Source organism: Erinaceus europaeus, chromosome 19 (genome assembly GCF_950295315.1).
Source record: "Erinaceus europaeus chromosome 19, mEriEur2.1, whole genome shotgun sequence".
Classification (NCBI taxonomy): domain Eukaryota; kingdom Metazoa; phylum Chordata; class Mammalia; order Eulipotyphla; family Erinaceidae; genus Erinaceus; species Erinaceus europaeus.
Window position 1 is genome coordinate 67,468,897 of NC_080180.1, and position 20,692 is coordinate 67,489,588.

General features: G+C 64.2%; 1 protein-coding gene across 1 annotated transcript; it reads right to left on the reverse strand.

The window, feature by feature from the left end:
* Nucleotides 1–2,306: 2,306 nt before the first annotated feature.
* Nucleotides 2,307–20,519, reverse strand: LOC132534702 (uncharacterized PE-PGRS family protein PE_PGRS54-like). Its single transcript, XM_060179170.1, has 6 exons — nt 17,884–20,519; nt 15,714–17,780; nt 14,446–15,348; nt 14,002–14,245; nt 3,211–3,342; nt 2,307–2,366 (listed from the first exon to the last, which is right to left on the reverse strand). The coding sequence occupies exons 1-6, from the start codon at nt 20,517–20,519 to the stop codon at nt 2,307–2,309; spliced, it is 6,042 nt and encodes a 2,013-aa protein (XP_060035153.1).
* Between the last annotated feature and the right edge of the window lie 173 nt (nt 20,520–20,692).

Below are 20,692 nucleotides of genomic sequence, written 5' to 3' on the forward strand. Positions count from 1 at the left end.
GACCTGCAGAAAGACCCTAACCCTGGGAACCCTCGCCATTGGGCTCCTTTCCCCTGGAGAGTCCTCACCCCTGGGGTCATCAACTCCAGGGCTCCTCTCCCCTGGGGGATAGTCACTCCTGAGGGGTCCTCTTCCCTGGGGTCCTCTCCAACAGAGGACTCAAATGCCTTGGGCCCTCACCCCTAGGGTCCTCACCCCCGGGGTCCTCATCCTCCCCCTGGAGGGTCCTCATCTTCCCCCTGGTGGGTCCTCACCCCTGGGGTCCTCACCCCGGGTCCCTGTCCCCTGAGGGTCCTCACCCCTGGAGGGTCCCTGTCCCCTGAGGGTCCTCACCCCTGGAGGGTCCCTGTCCCTTGGGGGTCCTCACCCCTGGAGGGTCCCTGTCCCCTGGGAGTCCTCACCCCGGGTCCCTGTCCCCTGGGGGACCTCACCCCGGGTCCCTGTCCCCTGGGGGTCCTCACCCCTGGAGGGTCCCTGTCCCCTGAGGGTCCTCACCCCTGGAGGGTCCCTGTCCCCTGAGGGTCCTCACCCCTGGAGGGTCCCTGTCCCCTGAGGGTCCTCACCCCTGGAGGGTCCCTGTCCCCTGAGGGTCCTCACCCCTGGAGGGTCCCTGTCCCCTGAGGGTCCTCACCCCTGGAGGGTCCCTGTCCCCTGGAGGTCCTCACCCCTGGAGGGTCCCTGTCCCCTGGGAGTCCTCACCCCGGGTCCCTGTCCCCGGAAGCGGCCGAGCGCCCCCCCAGCCGAGTCCGCAGTGAGCGGCCGCCTCCCGCCCCGCCCGGCCGCCCCCACAGCGCTCCGCGCTCCCGGACCCGGGCCGGACCCTGAGCCCAGTGGAACCGGGTCCCGCTCCTCCCGACCCGGACTCGGACCCGGACGGGACTCCGCGCTCCTGCGGAACCCGACCCGGCGCCCACCCCCGCCCCGCCCCGCCCCGCGGCACCTCAGCCCCAGCCGGAGGCCCCGGTCACCTTCCCGGAGGAGGCGAGCTGCGGGCGGGCGGAGCGGGGCTGGGGCCGGTGAGTGGGTGCGGGGGCAGGGGCTGGGGACAGGGGCTGGGGGACAGGGGCTGGGGGGCAGGGGGACAGGGGCTGGGGGACAGGGGCTGGGGGGCAGGGGGACAGGGGCTGGGGGGCAGGGGCTGGGGGGCAGGGGCTGGGGCAGGGCTGGGGGACAGGGGCTGGGGGCAGGGGCTGGGGGGCAGGGGCTGGGGCAGGGCTGGGGGACAGGGGCTGGGGGGCAGGGGCTGGGGGCAGGGGCTAGGGGCCAGGGGCTGGGGGGCAGAGGCCTGTGAGTGGGTGCGGGGGCAGGGGCTGAGGGGCAGGGGCTGGGGGGCAGGGGCTGGGGACAGGGGCTGGGGGCAGGGGCTGGGGGGCAGGGGCTGGGGACAGGGGCTGGGGGCAGGGGCTGGGGGGCAGGGGCTGGGGGCAGGGGCTGGGGGACTGGGGGACAGGGGCTGGGGCAGGGCTGGGGGACAGGGGCTGGGGGCAGGGGCTGGGGGGCAGGGGCTGGGGGGCAGGGGCTGGGGGCAGGGGCTAGGGGCCAGGGGCTGGGGGGCAGAGGCCTGTGAGTGGGTGGCGGGGGCAGGGGCTGAGGGGCAGGGGCTGGGGGGCAGGGGCTGGGGACAGGGGCTGGGGGCAGGGGCTGGGGGGCAGGGGCTGGGGACAGGGGCTGGGGGCAGGGGCTGGGGGGCAGGGGCTGGGGGCAGGGGCTGGGGGACTGGGGGACAGGGGCTGGGGCAGGGCTGGGGGGCAGAGGCCTGTGAGTGGGTGCGGGGGCAGGGGCTGAGGGGCAGGGGCTGGGGGGCAGAGGCTGGGGCAGGGGCTGGGGGGCAGGGGCTGAGGGGCAGGAGCTGGGGGCAGGGGCTGTGAGTGGGGGCCATGAGGAGGTGCGGGGTGGGGGGGGCTGGGCTGACTGGGGTGGGGACTGAGTGGGGGGCATGAGTGGAGTGCAGGTGGGTGCTGGGTTGACTGAGGTGGGGGCTGTGAGTGGGGTATTGAGTGGGGGGCATGAGTGGGGTGCATGGGGGGTTGGGCTGACTGGGGTGGGGAGCCTGTGATGGGCTGTAAGTGGGGGTTGGGGGCCAGGCTACGGGAACGGGGTGCCAGGGTGTCTCCGGGTCACCATAAGGCCCTGCCCTGAATTCGGTCAATTTCAGGGTAATCTCTGCTGACACTTGGGGTGCCACAGGGCTGGGGGCTGTTCTGCCCAAGAACTGGGAACCTGTGGAGCTGAGGGGGGAAGATGCTGTTATGGGGGGGCACAGGTGAACCCCACTTGCATCCCACTCTCAGCGGTGTTCAGCCAGATCACCCCGATCTCCTGGTACTGGACAGTTCATTCATATTTGGGGGGCTGAAGCCATAGATCTAGGGACAGGGTGGGGATAGTGGCACTGTCAGGAGAAAATTGGAGGGTCCCAGAATGAGTGCTGGAAGGGGACCCCCGCTTCCATATGGAAGCCCCCGTTCCTCCCCTTGATCTGCTTTGCTGAGGTGCTCAGGGCAGTGCCATTTCAGGTCTGGGGTCACACTGACAGGCTGCACCGAGGTCCTGTGTGGGGTCCTGGTGGAGAACTCAGGTGCCTGGGGCCCCGGGGTGCTGTGCAGCATTGTAGCAGGGGTGACTTGCTCTCCTGCCTCCCTTTGGGGCGTCACCAGGGAACACCAGCTGTGTTTCCACTTGTTGTGGGTTCACTGTGAGCCTAGCTCAGGGGTCGGGGCTCCACTGGGGAAGTGGGGTTCACACTACCCAAACTGTGCCTTTCAGGGTTCAGGGTCCGTCACAGAGTGGGTTCAGAGCAGCAGACCCCTCCTGCTGGCCTCAGCTCAGCTCTGCTGGTCTGAGTGGAGGGTCTGGCAGGATTTGGGAAATCTGTAGGAGCTGCAGCCTGAGGGCTGGACTCAGCCAGGACCAGCACTGGGGAGCATCTGTCTCTGCAGCCAGAGCCGCAGCCCAGCTGCAGGGGTGGTGCCATTTCCACCCAGCTCAGCGGGAGGGAGGGAGTGGGGGCAGCCCAGGGAGGTGGGTCTGCAGGTCTGGGCCCCCACACACGCACTCCCCATGCGGGAGGACCCTGGGTGACTTCCGGCCCCTTCCATGGAGCCCCATCCCCATGTGCTCTGGAATTCGACTGGCGGGGTGGAGCCGGAGGTGGCTGTCTCCCTCAGCCCAGGTTTTTCTTTGTGCTGCTTGTTGGGTGGATGAGCCAACCTCATCCTCCAGGTTGTTAAAAACTCTGACAGCCCCCAGAAAGGCGTCCATGTGCCCTCCGTGTTTACAAGCACAGTGGCCTCCCCCTGCACTCTCCAGATTAAGCTCATGAGGAGAAGGCACCAGGATAAGCTGCGGGGGGGGGGGGGGGGGTGCAGGCAGCACAAGGCTGTGCACAGGAGTGGCCTGTACCCTCCCCCCACCCCCAAAGTGAAACATGTTTTGGGCAGTTGAGTTTGGTTGGATACGGAGCATATAGGAGGACAGTGGGGTTCTGCTGGGTGTGCCAGTGGGGGCTTGGAGGTGGAGGGCCTTGTGTGCCAGCCAGAGACCATAGAGGGCCATAGATTGCTTCAGAGCGGCAGAAACAGCCCTGGCTGTTTCTCTTCTGAGGAGGTGCTGCCAACAGCTCAGTATCTTCTGAGGGGTGATCTGTGCACGGGATACTGAGTGATCTCGTCTGCGCTGACTTGAGCTGATAGCACAGAGGAGGAAGGGCACTTCCTAAAGGCTACTCAGCAGGTGAGGGTGCATCTGTTTGGGACTTGGCCAGGGTGCTCTGTGATTGTGTCTCCAGCCGTGCCTCCTGGACAAGCCTCCTCCCCACCTGCTGCTCAGTCACCAGCTCCACCCTCTGCTTCTGCCATGCCCATGGGAGTGTGGTCTGCTGTGCCTGGCACACTGCCCGGGGATGCTGTCCCACAGAGATTCATATGACAGCCATAGTTTCCTTTGTCTTATAACTAAATAGAGAGTTGTACTTCATATCTATAACGTATGTTTGTACACAGTTGTATACGTTAACATAGCGTGTCCTTTGTCCTGTCACCTGACACACGACAAGACACCACTTGGGCTGCAGACACTTGTTGTTAAAATTCGGAGGCTCTTGCCGGCCGAGTAGCTTCACAGCGGGTAACAGAGACGCGGAGACAACGGCTGGGCAGGGCAGCTGTATTTCTTTATTCAGGAACAATGATTCACAAACTAAGACAAACTAATCACCAAACAGAACTCTGCTGTCTCTTTGCGGCGGCGCAAGCACTCTCTCTTTTACTCTCGAACTCCGGAACCCTCTCCCTTACTCTCGAACTCAGGGACTCTCTTACTCTGGAACTCTGGAACTCTGGAACTCTCGTACTCGGGGAACCCTCTGAAACTCTTCCACTGTGGAACTCTCTCTTACTCTGTAACCCTGAAACTCTCGGACTCAGGAACTCAGGAACCCTCTCTCGGGGTTCCTTGGGGCGGGGCCAAGCAGGCCCGCGAAATTAACAGGACTGATCCAATTCTCTTGGCGGGGGAGGGCTAGAACAAACCAATGTAAAGCATACGACAGACACTTTCTTTTTTGCCATCAGGATTTTAGATGGGGCGCTGTGCCTGCATGACCCCGCCACCATTCCCAGTGACCATATCTTTTTCTTTCTCTCTTCCTCTCATCCTTGCTTTTCTTTTTTGAATAGAAGGTAAGGGACAGAGATAGAGAAGGAAAGAGACAGAGAGAGATAGAAAGAAGAGACACCTGCAGCATGGCTTCCCCCTTCCTTACAAGTGGGGACCAGGGACTTTAACCCAGGTCCTCGCACGTAGTAATGTGTGCTCTCTGCCACCACCTGGCGCACAGGTTACATTTCTAACAGAAAGGAGACGCCCCATGGCGTGCAGGCTCCCTGGCCACGGGCAGCACCATAAGGCAAGAGTGGGCCTCAGCGGCAGGGATGAGGGTCCTCAGATGGCCCTGCCCTGCTGTCCCAGCGCCACGGTCCACATAGAATTAGCACAGCGTTTCTTTCTTTTTTATTAGTGACTTAATAATGCTGGATAAGATTGTGGGATCACAGGGGTACAATTCCACATAGTTTCCACTACTAGAGCTCCCTGTCCCATCCCCTCCATTGGAAGCTTTCCTATTCTTTAGCCCTCTGGGAGTGTGGACCAAAGATTTTTTTTCCCTTTTGTTACCCTTGCTGTTTATCATTGTTGTTACTATTGTTGTTGTTATTGCTGTTGTTGGACAGGGCAGAGAGGAATGGAAAGTGGAGGGGAAGACAGAGAGGGGGAAAGATATACACCTGCAGACCTGCTTCACTGCTTGTGAAGCAAACCCCCTGCAGGTGAGGAGCCGGGGGCTCGAACAAAGATCCTTATGCCGGTCCTTGTGCTTCGCGCCATGTGCGCTTAACCTGCTGCGCCAACGATCTTTATGGGGAGCAGAAGGTGGAGTTCTGGCTTCTGTAACTGCTTCTCTGCTGGACATGGGTGTTGGCAGGTGGATCCATCCCCCCAGCCTGTCAATCTTTCCCTAGTGGGGCAGGGCTCTGGAGAGAGGAGGTTCCAGGACACATTGGTGAGGTTGTCTGCCCAGGAAGTCAGGTTGGCATCATGGTAGCATCTGCAACTTGGTGGCTGAAAAGCATTAAGATATAAAGCAGGAAAAAAATGTTTAATAATCAGGAATGTAGAGGGAGGCTGGACAGCACAACAGGTTAAGCGCATATGGTGCGAACCTTGAGGACCAGAGTCAGGATCCCAGTTTGAGCCTCTGCCTCCCCACCTACAGGGGTGTCGCTTCACAGGTGGTGAAACAAGTCTGCAGGTGTCTATCTTTCCCTCCCCCTCTCTATCTTCCCTTCCACTCTCAATTTCTCTGTATCTTAACAAAAAAAAAATTTTAAATGATCAGGAATGTAAAGGTGAGAGTATAGCAGATGAGATTTGGGGTCTTCATGTTGGAAGACGCTAGGAGTCTGTTTTAAGTTTATTCCAAGAGGCACATGACTTCACTAAGTTTTGCCAGAGCCCGATAGCTAACATGCAGGTGGCTAAAAGTCTTGTCTGGAAAGATGGTATCAGAGTTGGGAATAGGACCAGAAAGCTTGATCAGGACAGAGAATAGTTCCTCAATATGGGAAAGTATATGAATACTGTTAACTGTAAAACCCATAGATATGACCTAGGGCCCATGTCTATTCATATTTAGCACAGTTGTCTGTGTAACCTCTATGGCCCTGTCAGCCTGAGCTCACAGTCCACGATCATAGCTGGGAACATTCTAGGCTGCTCTCATTTCAGGACCAGGCTTCGAGTGGCAGTTTCACATTGAGGGCAAGGCCGTGTAGAGGCTCACAAGAGGGTTTTTATGTTGTTCCTGTTGGAGATGACCAGTGATAGTGGAGAGAGGGATCTGTTAGAGGTCTAGGCCCATCCTGTCTATGTGGGAATCCCAGGATTCCCTGACTAGGGCCCCGGATGATGGGGTGGTCTGATAGAGACCAAGAGAGCCATCATTAAAGTGTGCCGGTCTCTTGCCCTTATCCAGCTTTTGCAGTTCTTACTTGATCTGACAGGGCTAGATTTAGAGTGGCTGAGGGAAGTGGAATAGGAAGTAGGTGAGGAGGGCATCTAGGTCTAAGTAGAAACTATCTGATTAATTACTTCATGGTGTCTTTCTTAGGCCTTTCTACTTGCACTTACTGACTCACTGCAAACTCTCAGGCACTTTGACTTTAAGGTGTATATTTTCCCCCAACTTATGGACACATGTGCACATGTGCTCTATCTCAGGGGCCCTTGTGCTCTATCTCAGGGGCCCTGGTCTGTATCTAGGTTCTGAGGCTTTGTTAGGAAGTGCACCACCTGAAATGGAGTTAAGGAGTCTTATGAGCTGGGGAAGGTCTCACCAGAGTAGTGAAGCTGGAGGGTTGACAGCTCACGCCAGGTGTGTCTAGACACAATCTGAAGTGAATCATGTTGAGGTGGCAGTGGCTGCGTTGACTTGGTTGAGATCAGAAGACAGGATCAAATGGTGTGGATCAGGAGAAGCATGAAAGAAAACAAGCAAAGCCCCCGAGGCTCCAGGACTGGGAGAATTATGGATTTTACTGAGAATGAGGAAGGTTCCTTGCCACCTTAGAATTGAAGATAAGTATTATTACCAAGTTATTTGGGCTCTTGGTTTACTTTGGAAATCCCATGATTGGGGATTTGCTGTACCATGCAAGGCCTTACCATGATCTATTTCATCTAATGCTATTTACAAATAACTATCCCTTATATAAACGGACAGGGCCAGTTGCTTCTGGTCTCCCTGGTCTGAGTTTCTTTCTTCTTAGTGCTTTCACATACAGAGAAAGAGAGTGAGGCCCCACAGCACACTCTTTTAGAAGGTGCGCCGTCTCACAGCCCACAGGCTGTTTCAGAGTGACTGTGATTGCCAGCTGGCCTCCGAGTCCTGCCACTGCTCCCCCAGATGAGGAGTGAGACTGAGGGGGGTGTCTGTCATGGCTGCCTCACGCCCTCCAGGATCCACAACTTGGACTCTTTGGGGCTGGCTGTGTGTCCTTTAGAAAGAGTTTAAACGTGTGTGCTGCTGGGAGGAACCACACAGGAAGTTACCAATCACTACAATTCCTTTATGAGCGCAAATTCTTTCCACGTAACTGCCCTGGAAGTGCCAGAAAGGCTTTGATGGAATCAGAGCAGGCTTGGGGGAGAGGAAAGTAACAGGAGGGGAGGAGAGGGGAGGAGAGGAGAGGAGGAGGTTTCCCCCAGCCCCCAGACTTCAGCCCACAGCCCCTCAGCTCCCACCCCCAAAACCGCAGCCTCCAGCCCATTACCCTTCTGTTTCCTAGCCGCCTGGACCAGCACTGGCCGCCATCTGAGGGCTGAGTTGGAATTTTAGGGCTCCTCTAGTACCTGGTTAGGACAGGGCTCTGTCTTTCTCTTTCATCCGTCTCATTATTCCTAAGCAGTGATCTTTGCCCTCCAGTAGCCCAGACCCCTCCGTCCCAGTAAAACATGCCAGGAGATGCTCTGCACAGGACCCAGGAGACGCAGGGCAGCCATAAGTTGTGACCTGAGCAGTGCCAAATTCCACTCACCTAACACCTGCTCAGCCCTGCCCCTGCCCCTGCCTACAGCCCTGCCCCCCTGCTCCTGCCCAAGCCCTGACCTATGCCCACAGCCCTGACCACCTACCCACAGCCCTGACCCCCTGCCCACAGCCCTGACCCCCTGCCTACAGCCCTGCCCCCCGCTCTTGCCCAAGTCCTGACCCCTGCCCACAGCCCTGACCCCCTGCCCACAGCCCTGACCCCTTGCCCACAGCCCTGACCCCTTGCCCACAGCCCTGACCCCCTGCCCACGGCCCTGACCCCCTGCCCACAGCCCTGACCCCCTGACCACAGCCCTGACACCCTGTCCACAGCCCTGACCCCCTGCCTACAGCCCTGCCCCCCTGCCCACAGCCCTGACCCCCTGCCCACAGCCCTGACCCCCTGCCTACAGCCCTGCCACCCTGCCCACAGCCCTGACCCCCTGCCCATAGCCCTGACCCCTTGCCCACAGCCCTGACCCCCTGCCCACAGCCCTGACCCCCTGCCTACAGCCCTGCCCTCTGCTCCTGCCCAAGTCCTGACCCCTGCCCACAGCCCTGACACCCTGCCCACAGCCCTGACACCCTGCCCACAGCCCTGACCCCCTGCCCACAGCCTTGACACCCTGCCCACAGCCCTGACCCCCTGCCCACAGCCCTGACCCCCTGCCTACAGCCCTGCCCTCTGCTCCTGCCCAAGTCCTGACCCCTGCCCACAGCCCTGACACCCTGCCCACAGCCCTGACCCCCTGCCCACAGCCTTGACACCCTGCCCACAGCCCTGACACCCTGCCCACAGTTCAGATACCCTGCCTGCAGCCCTGACACCCTGCCCCTGCCTACAGCGCTGGCCCCCTGCCCACAGCTCTGACCTCCTGCCCATAGCTCTGACCCTCTGGCAGGACAGGACAGGACAGGACGGGACGGCAGACTGGTGTGAGCTGCTGGTGACAGGGATAGGGCCTGGGGCTTGTGGCAGGCCAGGGCCAGAGGGCAGGTGCGAACCACTGGTGACAGGGCCAGGCCAGGCCAGTGGCCTGATGACAGGGACAGACCAGGCTAGTGGCTTGGTGACAGGGACAGAGCAAGCCGGCTAGTGACAGTACAGGGCCTGGTGTGAGCCTCTGGTGACAGGGCCAGGTCTGCGACAAGAGACAGAGCACCTCCTAGAGAGTGTCTGTGCCCCACCTGGCGGGGAGCCTCCAGGCCCCTGTGTGTCCTCCTGGCCAGGGCACATGGGACCTGGTGTGACTCTGAAGTGAGGCTTCTAAAGGAGTCTAGCCCGTTGGGGGAAAATGACTAGGCTGCTCTGTGTGTGCTGCCCTGCTCTCCCCCTCCCACTCTGTTTTGTTCTCTGTAACATGGGGGGGGGCGTTTCTGTGTCCCCTGGAGGGGACAGCTGTGTCCTCTGCCTCCTCATCTCTGGCCAGGTCCATTGTCTCATTTTTTGGTTGGCGCCCGGGGCTGGAACTCACTAGATGTTGGTTCAGCTGCTGACCCTGCTCCGGGGACTCAGCACAGATACTTGAGCTCCTGCCCTCCAGTCGCGATGAGGTGCCTGCTGTCTGCAGGGGGCAGGTCAGGGCACAGCCCCGGCTCCCAGGGGGCTTTCCCAGATCCCCATGTAAATGTCTTCCTGAGTGGAGCCCCCTTGGCTGGCTGGGCTCTAGCAACAACCCATGTCCTGTAGACAACTCCCCTGAGGGCGGGTGCTGTGAGGAAGGGGCAGGTGTGGACCCACCCCACCGTACCCCACCAGGCCAAGCGGACGCCTATCTCTGTGTAGCACACGAGACAGAAAGCCCCTGCTTGGACTCATGGAGACACTCACGTCCCGTCCGCTGTCTCTGCTTGAAATGGCAGTATTATTAGTTCTAATTGAGAATCTGATTTCACACTGAGTGTTAGGCTCCCTACAGACAGGCTCAGACACGGCCTGTGACTTGCTGTGCGGCGCTAACCGCGTGCAGACAGGCTCAGACACGGCCTGTGACTTGCTGTGCGGTGCTAACCACGTGCACTTCAGCTCAAGCTTGCAACATGGACGTAGGACTCCAAAGCGGGAAGGACTGGGCATTCAGAGAAAAGACTCACAAAAGGATCATTTATTTCCTGGTGTTTTCAGATTGTCCTCTATTGGAAGAAAAGTTGGGGCTTTTATAAGTGGTTTTCTTTGTAGGTTGCAATCATTAGACAAAAGTCCTTCCATGAAGACGTGGCACCACGTGTGCCAGAGTGATGTTCTGGTGTTCATTATCTGTCTGTCTGTCTGTCTACCTCCACATCTCAAATAAATTCATAAAATAAGTTTTTATTTAAATATGAAGCATATCGGCTTGCAGCTTAATGGTGAGATTTTTAATCCAGTGAAGTCAGTACCTATATCTATAGTGACAAGACATACTCCCTCCTCACAGTGATGACATCTACAGGGAAGTCATACAACTTCCTTGACTATCATGTTCCCAGGTTGAGTTTGAGTCTCTCAGAGCTGAGCAGCAGAGGCAGTGTTGCTGAGATGGGCCAGGGTCCCTCTCCCTGGCTGACTTTCACCCCCCAACTCTGGGAATCCTGTTGCTCGGGGTCAGAAGTACTGGGATACACATCGCCCAAGGAAAGCATCCCCAGCCATTCATGTTTATCTTGGTGCTCATGATTGCTGAAACCAATAACAAAACGGGAATTTATTTGTTACCATTTGGGGCTGCTCATACCAAAAAAAAAAAAAAATCTTTAAAAGTAAGTGATAATAAGTATTTCAGTCAGCAAAAAGTTAGATTTGATAAAGCAAAGGCATGACACAGCTTTACTTAGATGAACAGTTCCTGAAATAATAACAAGTAGCCATGAGTTTTGAAGTTGTATCCTTCAACATGGTTTCTTAGAGACTCGAGATTTCTACAGGTTTGTTGTTGTTCCCGGGGCTTCCCTGCTCCAGCGTGACTCCTCCAGATAGAGGAGAGGCAGAGGGAGGGTGAACCGCAGAGAGGGCACAGCAGAAGCTTCGCCACTGCTGGGGGCCAGCTCAGCCTAGGTCTCAGCAGAGCAAAGCAGCCTTGCTACTCCTCTGCAAATGTTGTGAATTCATGAGCTGGTGAGGAAAATCGGAAAGTCCTATGAGTTTTCATTTCCCATCCGGGATAAGGAAATGAAAATACTTTCCCAGCATCGCAAAGATTAAAGTGTGGGCTGGATTCTCTGCACACATGGGTCAGTGGGTCGTGTTCAGAACACAGCTCAGTCTATGAGGCTGGTGCCCACAGTAGAGCGTGGTTCTGAGTGTCCAGCCGCTGTCCAGCGCTGTACTCACAAAGTCAGGCTACTGATTTTTTAACACTTTATTTTTTTTTTGATAGAGACAAATTGAAAGGGAAGGGGGAGATAGAAAAGGAGAGAGGAAGAGAGGCACCTGCAGCTCTACTTCACCACTTGGGAAACTAGACAATAATGTGTGTGCTCTAGTGGTGTGCCATCACCCAGCCCGTAAGACTGTTCATCTCTGACATGAGATCACCATGCTATCTTCTTTTTGTTCAAAGTAGCAACTATAGAATGTTGGTCATGAAACAGCACTCACTGCAAAGGCAGTGTTAATGTCAGTAGAGTAGAGCCCAGGCTGACGATCTAGTTTGCTCATTGCTACGTGTCAACTGTGCAGCTGAAATTATGAAGCTGTCACATGGTTTTCTTTGTTTTTTCTTGGCAGGGGATATCCTTAAAAGAGAGGGAAAATAAAGGCAATATAGTGGCTGGGTGGGTGGTAATGCACTTAGTTAAGCACACATCTTATTACCATGAGCAAGGATCCAGTTTGAGCCCCCACTCCCCACCTGCAGGGAGGACACTTCATGGGCAAGCAGATCTGCAGGTGTCTGTCTTTCTCTCTTCCTCTCTCTCTCCCCTTCCCTCTCAATTTCTCTCTGTCCTGTCAAATAAAATAAAGTAGAAAGCAACAAGGGCAACAAAAGGGAATAAATAAATAAAATAAAATATTTAAAAAGACAAAAAATAAAGTAGAAAGGGGGTAAAATGGCTTCCAGGAACCGTAGGTTCAGAGTGCTGGCATCAAGCCCCAGGGAGAAGCCTGGTGACAGTAAACAAATAAAAAGATAATGTACCTATGGTCCTGAGAGATGATACTTGACCTAATTGCTAGAACTTTTCTTTCTTGTCAATGATGTTATTTGGTTAAAATCCTGAGAGCAGTGTTCTGACCTAATTCATTAAACTTTAATTTTTTTTTATCAATAAGCCTCACGCTTTGACACCAAGGGGCTACTAGCCTGTGCCTCCCAGGTCTGCAGGTGCAGGGCGCGGTGATTCCAGGCTCTGAGTCCTCCTTTCCAGGATCTTAAGGAGAGACAGGTGTCAGGAAGGCCATTGACACTCCTGTCCCTGCTAAAGCCCTTCTCTGGCAAACAGCAGCTCTGGCGCTGAGGGGCCACTTGTGGGAGTAGCATGGTGGGATGCAAAGGGTGCCGGACAGCTGGCAAAATGAATGGTGGGATGGTTGTCAAGACAGGCGGTAGGGCAGGTGTTCTGTCAACACAGGAGTCAGAGCAGGTATGGACACAGCACCTGTCCCAGGCCCACTGTCTTCTCCTGCAGGTACTGGGAGTGACAGGTATCAGCCCAGGTAAGATCCAGGTGAGGGCCTGGTGAGGACCAGGTGTGGATCGGAGCCACTCTATCCCTTCTCCTCTCTGAAGGTCTCAGGAGTGACAGGTGTCAGCCCAGGTGAGAGTCAAGTGAGGGCCTGGTGAAGGCCCAGATGAAAGCCAAGTGAGCACCATGTGAGGGCCCAGGTGAGGGCCTGTGAGGGCCCACGTGAGAACCAGGTGAGGTCTCAGGTGAGCACCAGGTGTGGCCTGGAGTCACTCTATCCTCTGTCCTCTGAAGGTCCCAGGAGGGACCAGTGTCAGCCCAGGTGAGAGCTAAGTGAGGGCCTCGTGAGGGCCCAGATGAAAGGCCAGGTGAGCACCATGTGTGGGCCCAGGTGAGGGCCTAGTAAGGGCTCATGTGAGCACCAGGTATGGCTCCAGAGTCGCTCTACCCTCTGACCTCTCTGAAGGTCTCAGGAGTGACTGGTATCGGCTCAGGTGAGGGCAGAGGTAAAAGCCAGGTGAGCTCAGGTGCGACCTGCCTGGAGTCGCCCCAGCTGCTGTCCTCTCCGCAGGTCCCAGGAGTGAGCGAGCCCAGGCGAAGCTCAGGCACGGCCCAGGTGAGCCCAGGTATGGCCCCACCATACCCCCCACAGGTCCCGGGAGTGAGTGAGCCCAGGTAGCCCAGGTACAGCCCAGAGTCGCCCCAGCCACTGTCTCCTCCCCTCGCAGGTCCCGAGAGTGAGCGAGCGAGCCCAGGTAGCTCAGGTGTGGTGCAGAGTCTCCCCAGCCACTGTCCCCCCCACAGGTCCCAGGAGTAAGTGAGCCCAGGGAATGGCCCAGAGTCAACCCAGCCACCACCCCTCCCCACAGGTCCTGGGAGTGAGTGAGCCCAGAGTTACCCAGGGAGTCCAGGTGTGGCCCGGAGTCACCCTGACCACCGTCCCCCCCACCCCCCGCGGTCCCGGGAGTGAGCAGACCCAGGGAGCCCAGGTGCGGCCCCTCCCCACCCCTCCCCACAGGACCTAGGAGTGAGCGAGCCCAAAGTTGCCAAGGGAGCCCAGGTGCGGCCCAGAGTCACCCCGACCGACCGCCGTCCCCGCAGGTCCCGGGAGGAAGCCCAAGTGCGGCCAGGAGTCACCCCGACCGCCGTCCCCCGCAGGTCCCGGACAGGGAGCCCAGGTGCAGCCCCAAGTCACTCCGACCGCCTTCCCTCGCAGGTCCCGGACAGGGAGCCCAGGTGCAGCCCCAAGTCACTCCGACCGCCGTCCCCGCAGGTCCCGGACACGGAGCCCGGGGCGGCCCGGAGTCAACCCGACCGCCGTCCCCGCAGGTCCCGGACAGGGAGCCCAGGTGCCCGGAGTCACCCCGACTGCTGTCCCCGCAGGTCCCAGACAGGGAGCCCAGGGGCGGCCCGGAGTCACCCCGACCGCCATCCCCGCAGTTCCCGGACACGGAGCCCAGGTGCCCGGAGTCACCCCGACCGCCGTCCCCACAGGTCCCGGACAGGGAGCCCAGGGGCGGCCCGGAGTCACCCCGACCGCCGTCCCCGCAGGTCCTGGGACAGGGAGCCCAGGTGCCCGGAGTCACCCCGACCGCCGTCCCCGCAGGTCCCGGACAGGGAGCCCAGGTGCCCGGAGTCACCCCAACCGCCGTCCCCGCAGGTCCCGGACACGGAGCCCAGGGGCAGCCCGGAGTCACCCCGACCGCCGTCCCCGCAGGTCCCGGACACGGAGCCCAGGGGCGGCCCGGAGTCACCCCGACCGCCGTCCCCGCAGGTCCTGGGACAGGGAGCCCAGGTGCCCGGAGTCACCCCGACCGCCGTCCCCGCAGGTCCCGGACACGGAGCCCAGGGGCGGCCCGGAGTCACCCCGACCGCCGTCCCCGCAGGTCCCGGACACGGAGCCCAGGTGCCCGGAGTCACCCCGACCGCCGTCCCCGCAGGTCCCGGACAGGGAGCCCAGGTGCCCGGAGTCACCCCGACCGCCGTCCCCGCAGTTCCCGGACACGGAGCCCAGGGGCGGCCCCGAGTCACCCCGACCGCCGTCCCCGCAGGTCCCGGACAGGGAGCCCAAGTGTACGGAGTCACCCCGACCGCCGTCCCCGCAGGTCCCGGACACTGAGCCCAGGGGCGGCCCGGAGTCACCCCGACCGCCGACCCCGCAGGTCCCGGACAGGGAGCCCAAGTGTACGGAGTCACCCCGACCGCCGTCCCCGCAGGTCCCGGACAGGGAGCCCAGGGGCGGCCCCGAGTCACCCCGACCGCCGTCCCCGCAGGTCCCGGACACGGAGCCCAGGGGCGGCCCCGAGTCACCCCGACCGCCGTCCCCGCAGGTCCCGGACACGGAGCCCAGGGGCGGCCCCGAGTCACCCCGACCGCCGTCCCCGCAGGTCCCGGACACGGAGCCCAGGGGCGGCCCGGAGTCACCCCGACCGCCGTCCCCGCAGGTCCCGGACACGGAGCCCAAGTGCCCGGAGTCACCCCGACCGCCGTCCCCGCAGGTCCCGGACAGGGAGCCCAGGTGCCCGGAGTCACCCTGACCGCCGTCCCCGCAGGTCCCGGACAGGGAGCCCAGGGGCGGCCCAGAGTCGCCCCGACCACCGTCCCCGCAGGTCCCGGACAGGGAGCCCAAGTGCCCGGAGTCACCCCGACCGCCGGCCCTGCAGGTCCCCGACACGGAGCCCAGGTGCCCGGAGTCACCCCGACCGCCGTCCCCACAGGTCCCGGACAGGGAGCCCAAGTGCCCGGAGTCACCCCGACCGCCGTCCCCGCAGGTCCCGGACACGGAGCCCAGGGGCGGCCCGGAGTCACCCCGACCGCCGTCCCCGCAGGTCCCGGACACGGAGCCCAAGTGCCCGGAGTCACCCCGACCGCCGTCCCCGCAGGTCCCGGACACGGAGCCCAGGGGCGGCCCCGAGTCACCCCGACCGCCGTCCCCGCAGGTCCCGGACACGGAGCCCAGGGGCGGCCCGGAGTCACCCCGACCGCCGTCCCCGCAGGTCCCGGACAGGGAGCCCAAGTGTACGGAGTCACCCCGACCGCCGTCCCCGCAGGTCCCGGACACGGAGCCCAGGGACGGCCCGGAGTCACCCCGACCGCCGTCCCCGCAGGTCCGGACAGGGAGCCCAGGTGCCCGGAGTCACCCCGACCGCCGTCCCCGCAGGTCCCGGACAGGGAGCCCAAGTGTACGGAGTCACCCCAACCGCCGTCCCCGCAGGTCCCGGACACGGAGCCCAGGGGCGGCCCGGAGTCACCCCGACCGCCGTCCCCGCAGGTCCCGGACACAGAGCCCAGGTGCCCGGAGTCACCCCGACCGCTGTCCACGCAGGTCCCGGACACAGAGCCCAGGTGCCCGGAGTCACCCCGACCGCCGTCCCCGCAGGTCCCGGACACGGAGCCCAGGGGCGGCCCGGAGTCACCCCGACCGCCATCCCCGCAGGTCCCGGACAGGGAGCCCAAGTGCCCGGAGTAGCCCCGACCGCTGTCCCCGCAGGTCCCGGACACGGAGCCCAGGTGCGGCCCCGAGTCGCCCCGACCGCCGTCCCCGCAGGTCCCGGACACGGAGCCCAGGGGCGGCCCGGAGTAGCCCCGACCGCCGTCCCCGCAGGTCCCTGACACGGAGCCCAGGTGCGGCCCCGAGTCGCCCCGACCGCCGTCCCCGCAGGTCCCGGACACGGAGCCCAGGTGCCCGGAGTCACCCCGACCGCCGTCCCCGCAGGTCCCGGACACGGAGCCCAAGTGCCCGGAGTCACCCCGACCGCCGTCCCCGCAGTTCCCGGACACGGAGCCCAGGGGCGGCCCCGAGTCACCCCGACCGCCGTCCCCGCAGGTCCCGGACAGGGAGCCCAAGTGTACGGAGTCACCCCGACCGCCGTCCCCGCAGGTCCCGGACACTGAGCCCAGGGGCGGCCCGGAGTCACCCCGACCGCCGACCCCGCAGGTCCCGGACAGGGAGCCCAAGTGTACGGAGTCACCCCGACCGCCGTCCCCGCAGGTCCCGGACAGGGAGCCCAGGGGCGGCCCCGAGTCACCCCGACCGCCGTCCCCGCAGGTCCCGGACACGGAGCCCAGGGGCGGCCCGGAGTCACCCCGACCGCCGTCCCCGCAGGTCCCGGACACGGAGCCCAGGGGCGGCCCCGAGTCACCCCGACCGCCGTCCCCGCAGGTCCCGGACACGGAGCCCAGGGGCAGCCCCGAGTCACCCCGACCGCCGTCCCCGCAGGTCCCGGACACGGAGCCCAAGTGCCCGGAGTCACCCCGACCGCCGTCCCCGCAGGTCCCGGACAGGGAGCCCAGGTGCCCGGAGTCACCCTGACCGCCGTCCCCGCAGGTCCCGGACAGGGAGCCCAGGGGCGGCCCAGAGTCGCCCCGACCACCGTCCCCGCAGGTCCCGGACAGGGAGCCCAAGTGCCCGGAGTCACCCCGACCGCCGGCCCTGCAGGTCCCCGACACGGAGCCCAGGTGCCCGGAGTCACCCCGACCGCCGTCCCCACAGGTCCCGGACAGGGAGCCCAAGTGCCCGGAGTCACCCCGACCGCCGTCCCCGCAGGTCCCGGACACGGAGCCCAGGGGCGGCCCGGAGTCACCCCGACCGCCGTCCCCGCAGGTCCCGGACACGGAGCCCAAGTGCCCGGAGTCACCCCGACCGCCGTCCCCGCAGGTCCCGGACACGGAGCCCAGGGGCGGCCCCGAGTCACCCCGACCGCCGTCCCCGCAGGTCCCGGACACGGAGCCCAGGGGCGGCCCGGAGTCACCCCGACCGCCGTCCCCGCAGGTCCCGGACAGGGAGCCCAAGTGTACGGAGTCACCACGACCGCCGTCCCCGCAGGTCCCGGACACGGAGCCCAGGGGCGGCCCGGAGTCACCCCGACCGCCGTCCCCGCAGGTCCCGGACAGGGAGCCCAGGTGCCCGGAGTCACCCCGACCGCCGTCCCCGCAGGTCCCGGACAGGGAGCCCAAGTGTACGGAGTCACCCCAACCGCCGTCCCCGCAGGTCCCGGACACGGAGCCCAGGGGCGGCCCGGAGTCACCCCGACCGCCGTCCCCGCAGGTCCCGGACACAGAGCCCAGGTGCCCGGAGTCACCCCGACCGCTGTCCACGCAGGTCCCGGACACAGAGCCCAGGTGCCCGGAGTCACCCCGACCGCCGTCCCCGCAGGTCCCGGACACGGAGCCCAGGGGCGGCCCGGAGTCACCCCGACCGCCGTCCCCCGCAGGTCCCAGACACGGAGCCCAGGGGCGGCCCGGAGTCACCCCGACCGCCATCCCCGCAGGTCCCGGACAGGGAGCCCAAGTGCCCGGAGTAGCCCCGACCGCTGTCCCCGCAGGTCCCGGACACGGAGCCCAGGTGCGGCCCCGAGTCGCCCCGACCGCCGTCCCCGCAGGTCCCGGACAGGGAGCCCAGGGGCGGCCCGGAGTAGCCCCGACCGCCGTCCCCGCAGGTCCCTGACACGGAGCCCAGGTGCGGCCCCGAGTCGCCCCGACCGCCGTCCCCGCAGGTCCCGGACACGGAGCCCAGGTGCCCGGAGTCACCCCGACCGCCGTCCCCGCAGGTCCCGGACAGGGAGCCCAGGGGCGGCCCGGAGTCACCCCGAAGGCCGTCCCCGCAGGTCCCGGACACGGAGCCCAGGGGCGGCCCGGAGTCACCCCGACCGCCATCCCCGCAGGTCCCGGACAGGGAGCCCAAGTGCCCGGAGTAGCCCCGACCGCTGTCCCCGCAGGTCCCGGACACGGAGCCCAGGTGCGGCCCCGAGTCGCCCCGACCGCTGTCCCCGCAGGTCCCGGACACGGAGCCCAGGGGCGGCCGGGAGTAGCCCCGACCGCCGTCCCCGCAGGTCCCTGACACGGAGCCCAGGTGCGGCCCCGAGTCGCCCCGACCGCCGTCCCCGCAGGTCCCGGACACGGAGCCCAGGTGCCCGGAGTCACCCCGACCGCCGTCCCCGCAGTTCCCGGACACGGAGCCCAGGGGCGGCCCCAAGTCACCCCGACCGCCGTCCCCGCAGGTCCCGGACAGGGAGCCCAAGTGTACGGAGTCACCCCGACCGCCGTCCCCGCAGGTCCCGGACACTGAGCCCAGGGGCGGCCCGGAGTCACCCCGACCGCCGACCCCGCAGGTCCCGGACAGGGAGCCCAAGTGTACGGAGTCACCCCGACCGCCGTCCCCGCAGGTCCCGGACAGGGAGCCCAGGGGCGGCCCCGAGTCACCCCGACCGCCGTCCCCGCAGGTCCCGGACACGGAGCCCAGGGGCGGCCCCGAGTCACCCCGACCGCCGTCCCCGCAGGTCCCGGACACGGAGCCCAGGGGCGGCCCCGAGTCACCCCGACCGCCGTCCCCGCAGGTCCCGGACACGGAGCCCAGGGGCGGCCCGGAGTCACCCCGACCGCCGTCCCCGCAGGTCCCGGACACGGAGCCCAAGTGCCCGGAGTCACCCCGACCGCCGTCCCCGCAGGTCCCGGACAGGGAGCCCAGGTGCCCGGAGTCACCCTGACCGCCGTCCCCGCAGGTCCCGGACAGGGAGCCCAGGGGCGGCCCAGAGTCGCCCCGACCACCGTCCCCGCAGGTCCCGGACAGGGAGCCCAAGTGCCCGGAGTCACCCCGACCGCCGGCCCTGCAGGTCCCCGACACGGAGCCCAGGTGCCCGGAGTCACCCCGACCGCCGTCCCCGCAGGTCCCGGACAGGGAGCCCAAGTGCCCGGAGTCACCCCGACCGCCGTCCCCGCAGGTCCCGGACACGGAGCCCAGGGGCGGCCCGGAGTCACCCCGACCGCCGTCCCCGCAGGTCCCGGACACGGAGCCCAAGTGCCCGGAGTCACCCCGACCGCCGTCCCCGCAGGTCCCGGACACGGAGCCCAGGGGCAGCCCCGAGTCACCCCGACCGCCGTCCCCACAGGTCCCGGACACGGAGCCCAGGGGCGGCCCGGAGTCACCCCGACCGCCGTCCCCGCAGGTCCCGGACAGGGAGCCCAAGTGTACGGAGTCACCCCGACCGCCGTCCCCGCAGGTCCCGGACACGGAGCCCAGGGGCGGCCCGGAGTCACCCCGACCGCCGTCCCCGCAGGTCCCGGACACAGAGCCCAAGTGCCTGGAGTCACCCCGACCGCCGTCCCCGCAGGTCCCGGACACGGAGCCCAGGGGCAGCCCCGAGTCACCCCGACCGCCGTCCCTGCAGGTCCCGGACACGGAGCCCAGGGGCGGCCCGGAGTCACCCCGACCGCCGTCCCCGCAGGTCCCGGACAGGGAGCCCAGGTGCCCGGAGTCACCCCGACCGCCGTCCCCGCAGGTCCCGGACAGGGAGCCCAGGGGCGGCCCAGAGTCGCCCCGACCACCGTCCCCGCAGGTCCCGGACAGGGAGCCCAAGTGCCCGGAGTCACCCCGACCGCCGGCCCTGCAGGTCCCGGACACGGAGCCCAGGTGCGGCCCCGAGTCGCCCCGACCGCCGTCCCCGCAGGTCCCGGACAGGGAGCCCAGGGGCGGCCCGGAGTAGCCCCGACCACCGTCCCCGCAGGTCCCGGACAGGGAGCCCAAGTGTACGGAGTCACCCCAACCGCCGTCCCCGCAGGTCCCGGACACGGAGCCCAGGGGCGGCCCGGAGTCACCCCGACCGCCGTCCCCGCAGGTCCCGGACACAGAGCCCAGGTGCCCGGAGTCACCCCGACCGCTGTCCACGCAGGTCCCGGACACAGAGCCCAGGTGCCCGGAGTCACCCCGACCGCCGTCCCTGCAGGTCCCGGACACGGAGCCCAGGGGCGGCCCGGAGTCACCCCGACCGCCGTCCCCCGCAGGTCCCGGACACGGAGCCCAGGGGCGGCCCGGAGTCACCCCGACCGCCATCCCCGCAGGTCCCGGACAGGGAGCCCAAGTGCCCGGAGTAGCCCCGACCGCTGTCCCCGCAGGTCCCTGACACGGAGCCCAGGTGCGGCCCCGAGTCGCCCCGACCGCCGTCCCCGCAGGTCCCGGACACGGAGCCCAGGTGCCCGGAGTCACCCCGACCGCCGTCCCCGCAG

Coding starts and splice junctions, on each gene's coding strand:
- LOC132534702 (XM_060179170.1), bottom strand. CDS start 20,519: ATGGCGGTCGGGGTGACTCCGGGCCGCCCCTGGGCTCCGTGTCCGGGA. Junction 17,781..17,883: donor TGCGGGGGACGGCGGTCGGG/GTGACTCCGGGC, acceptor CTGCGTGGACAG/CGGTCGGGGTGACTCCGGGC. Junction 15,349..15,713: donor ACGGCGGTCGGGGTGACTCC/GTACACTTGGGC, acceptor GGGGACCTGCAG/GGCCGGCGGTCGGGGTGACT.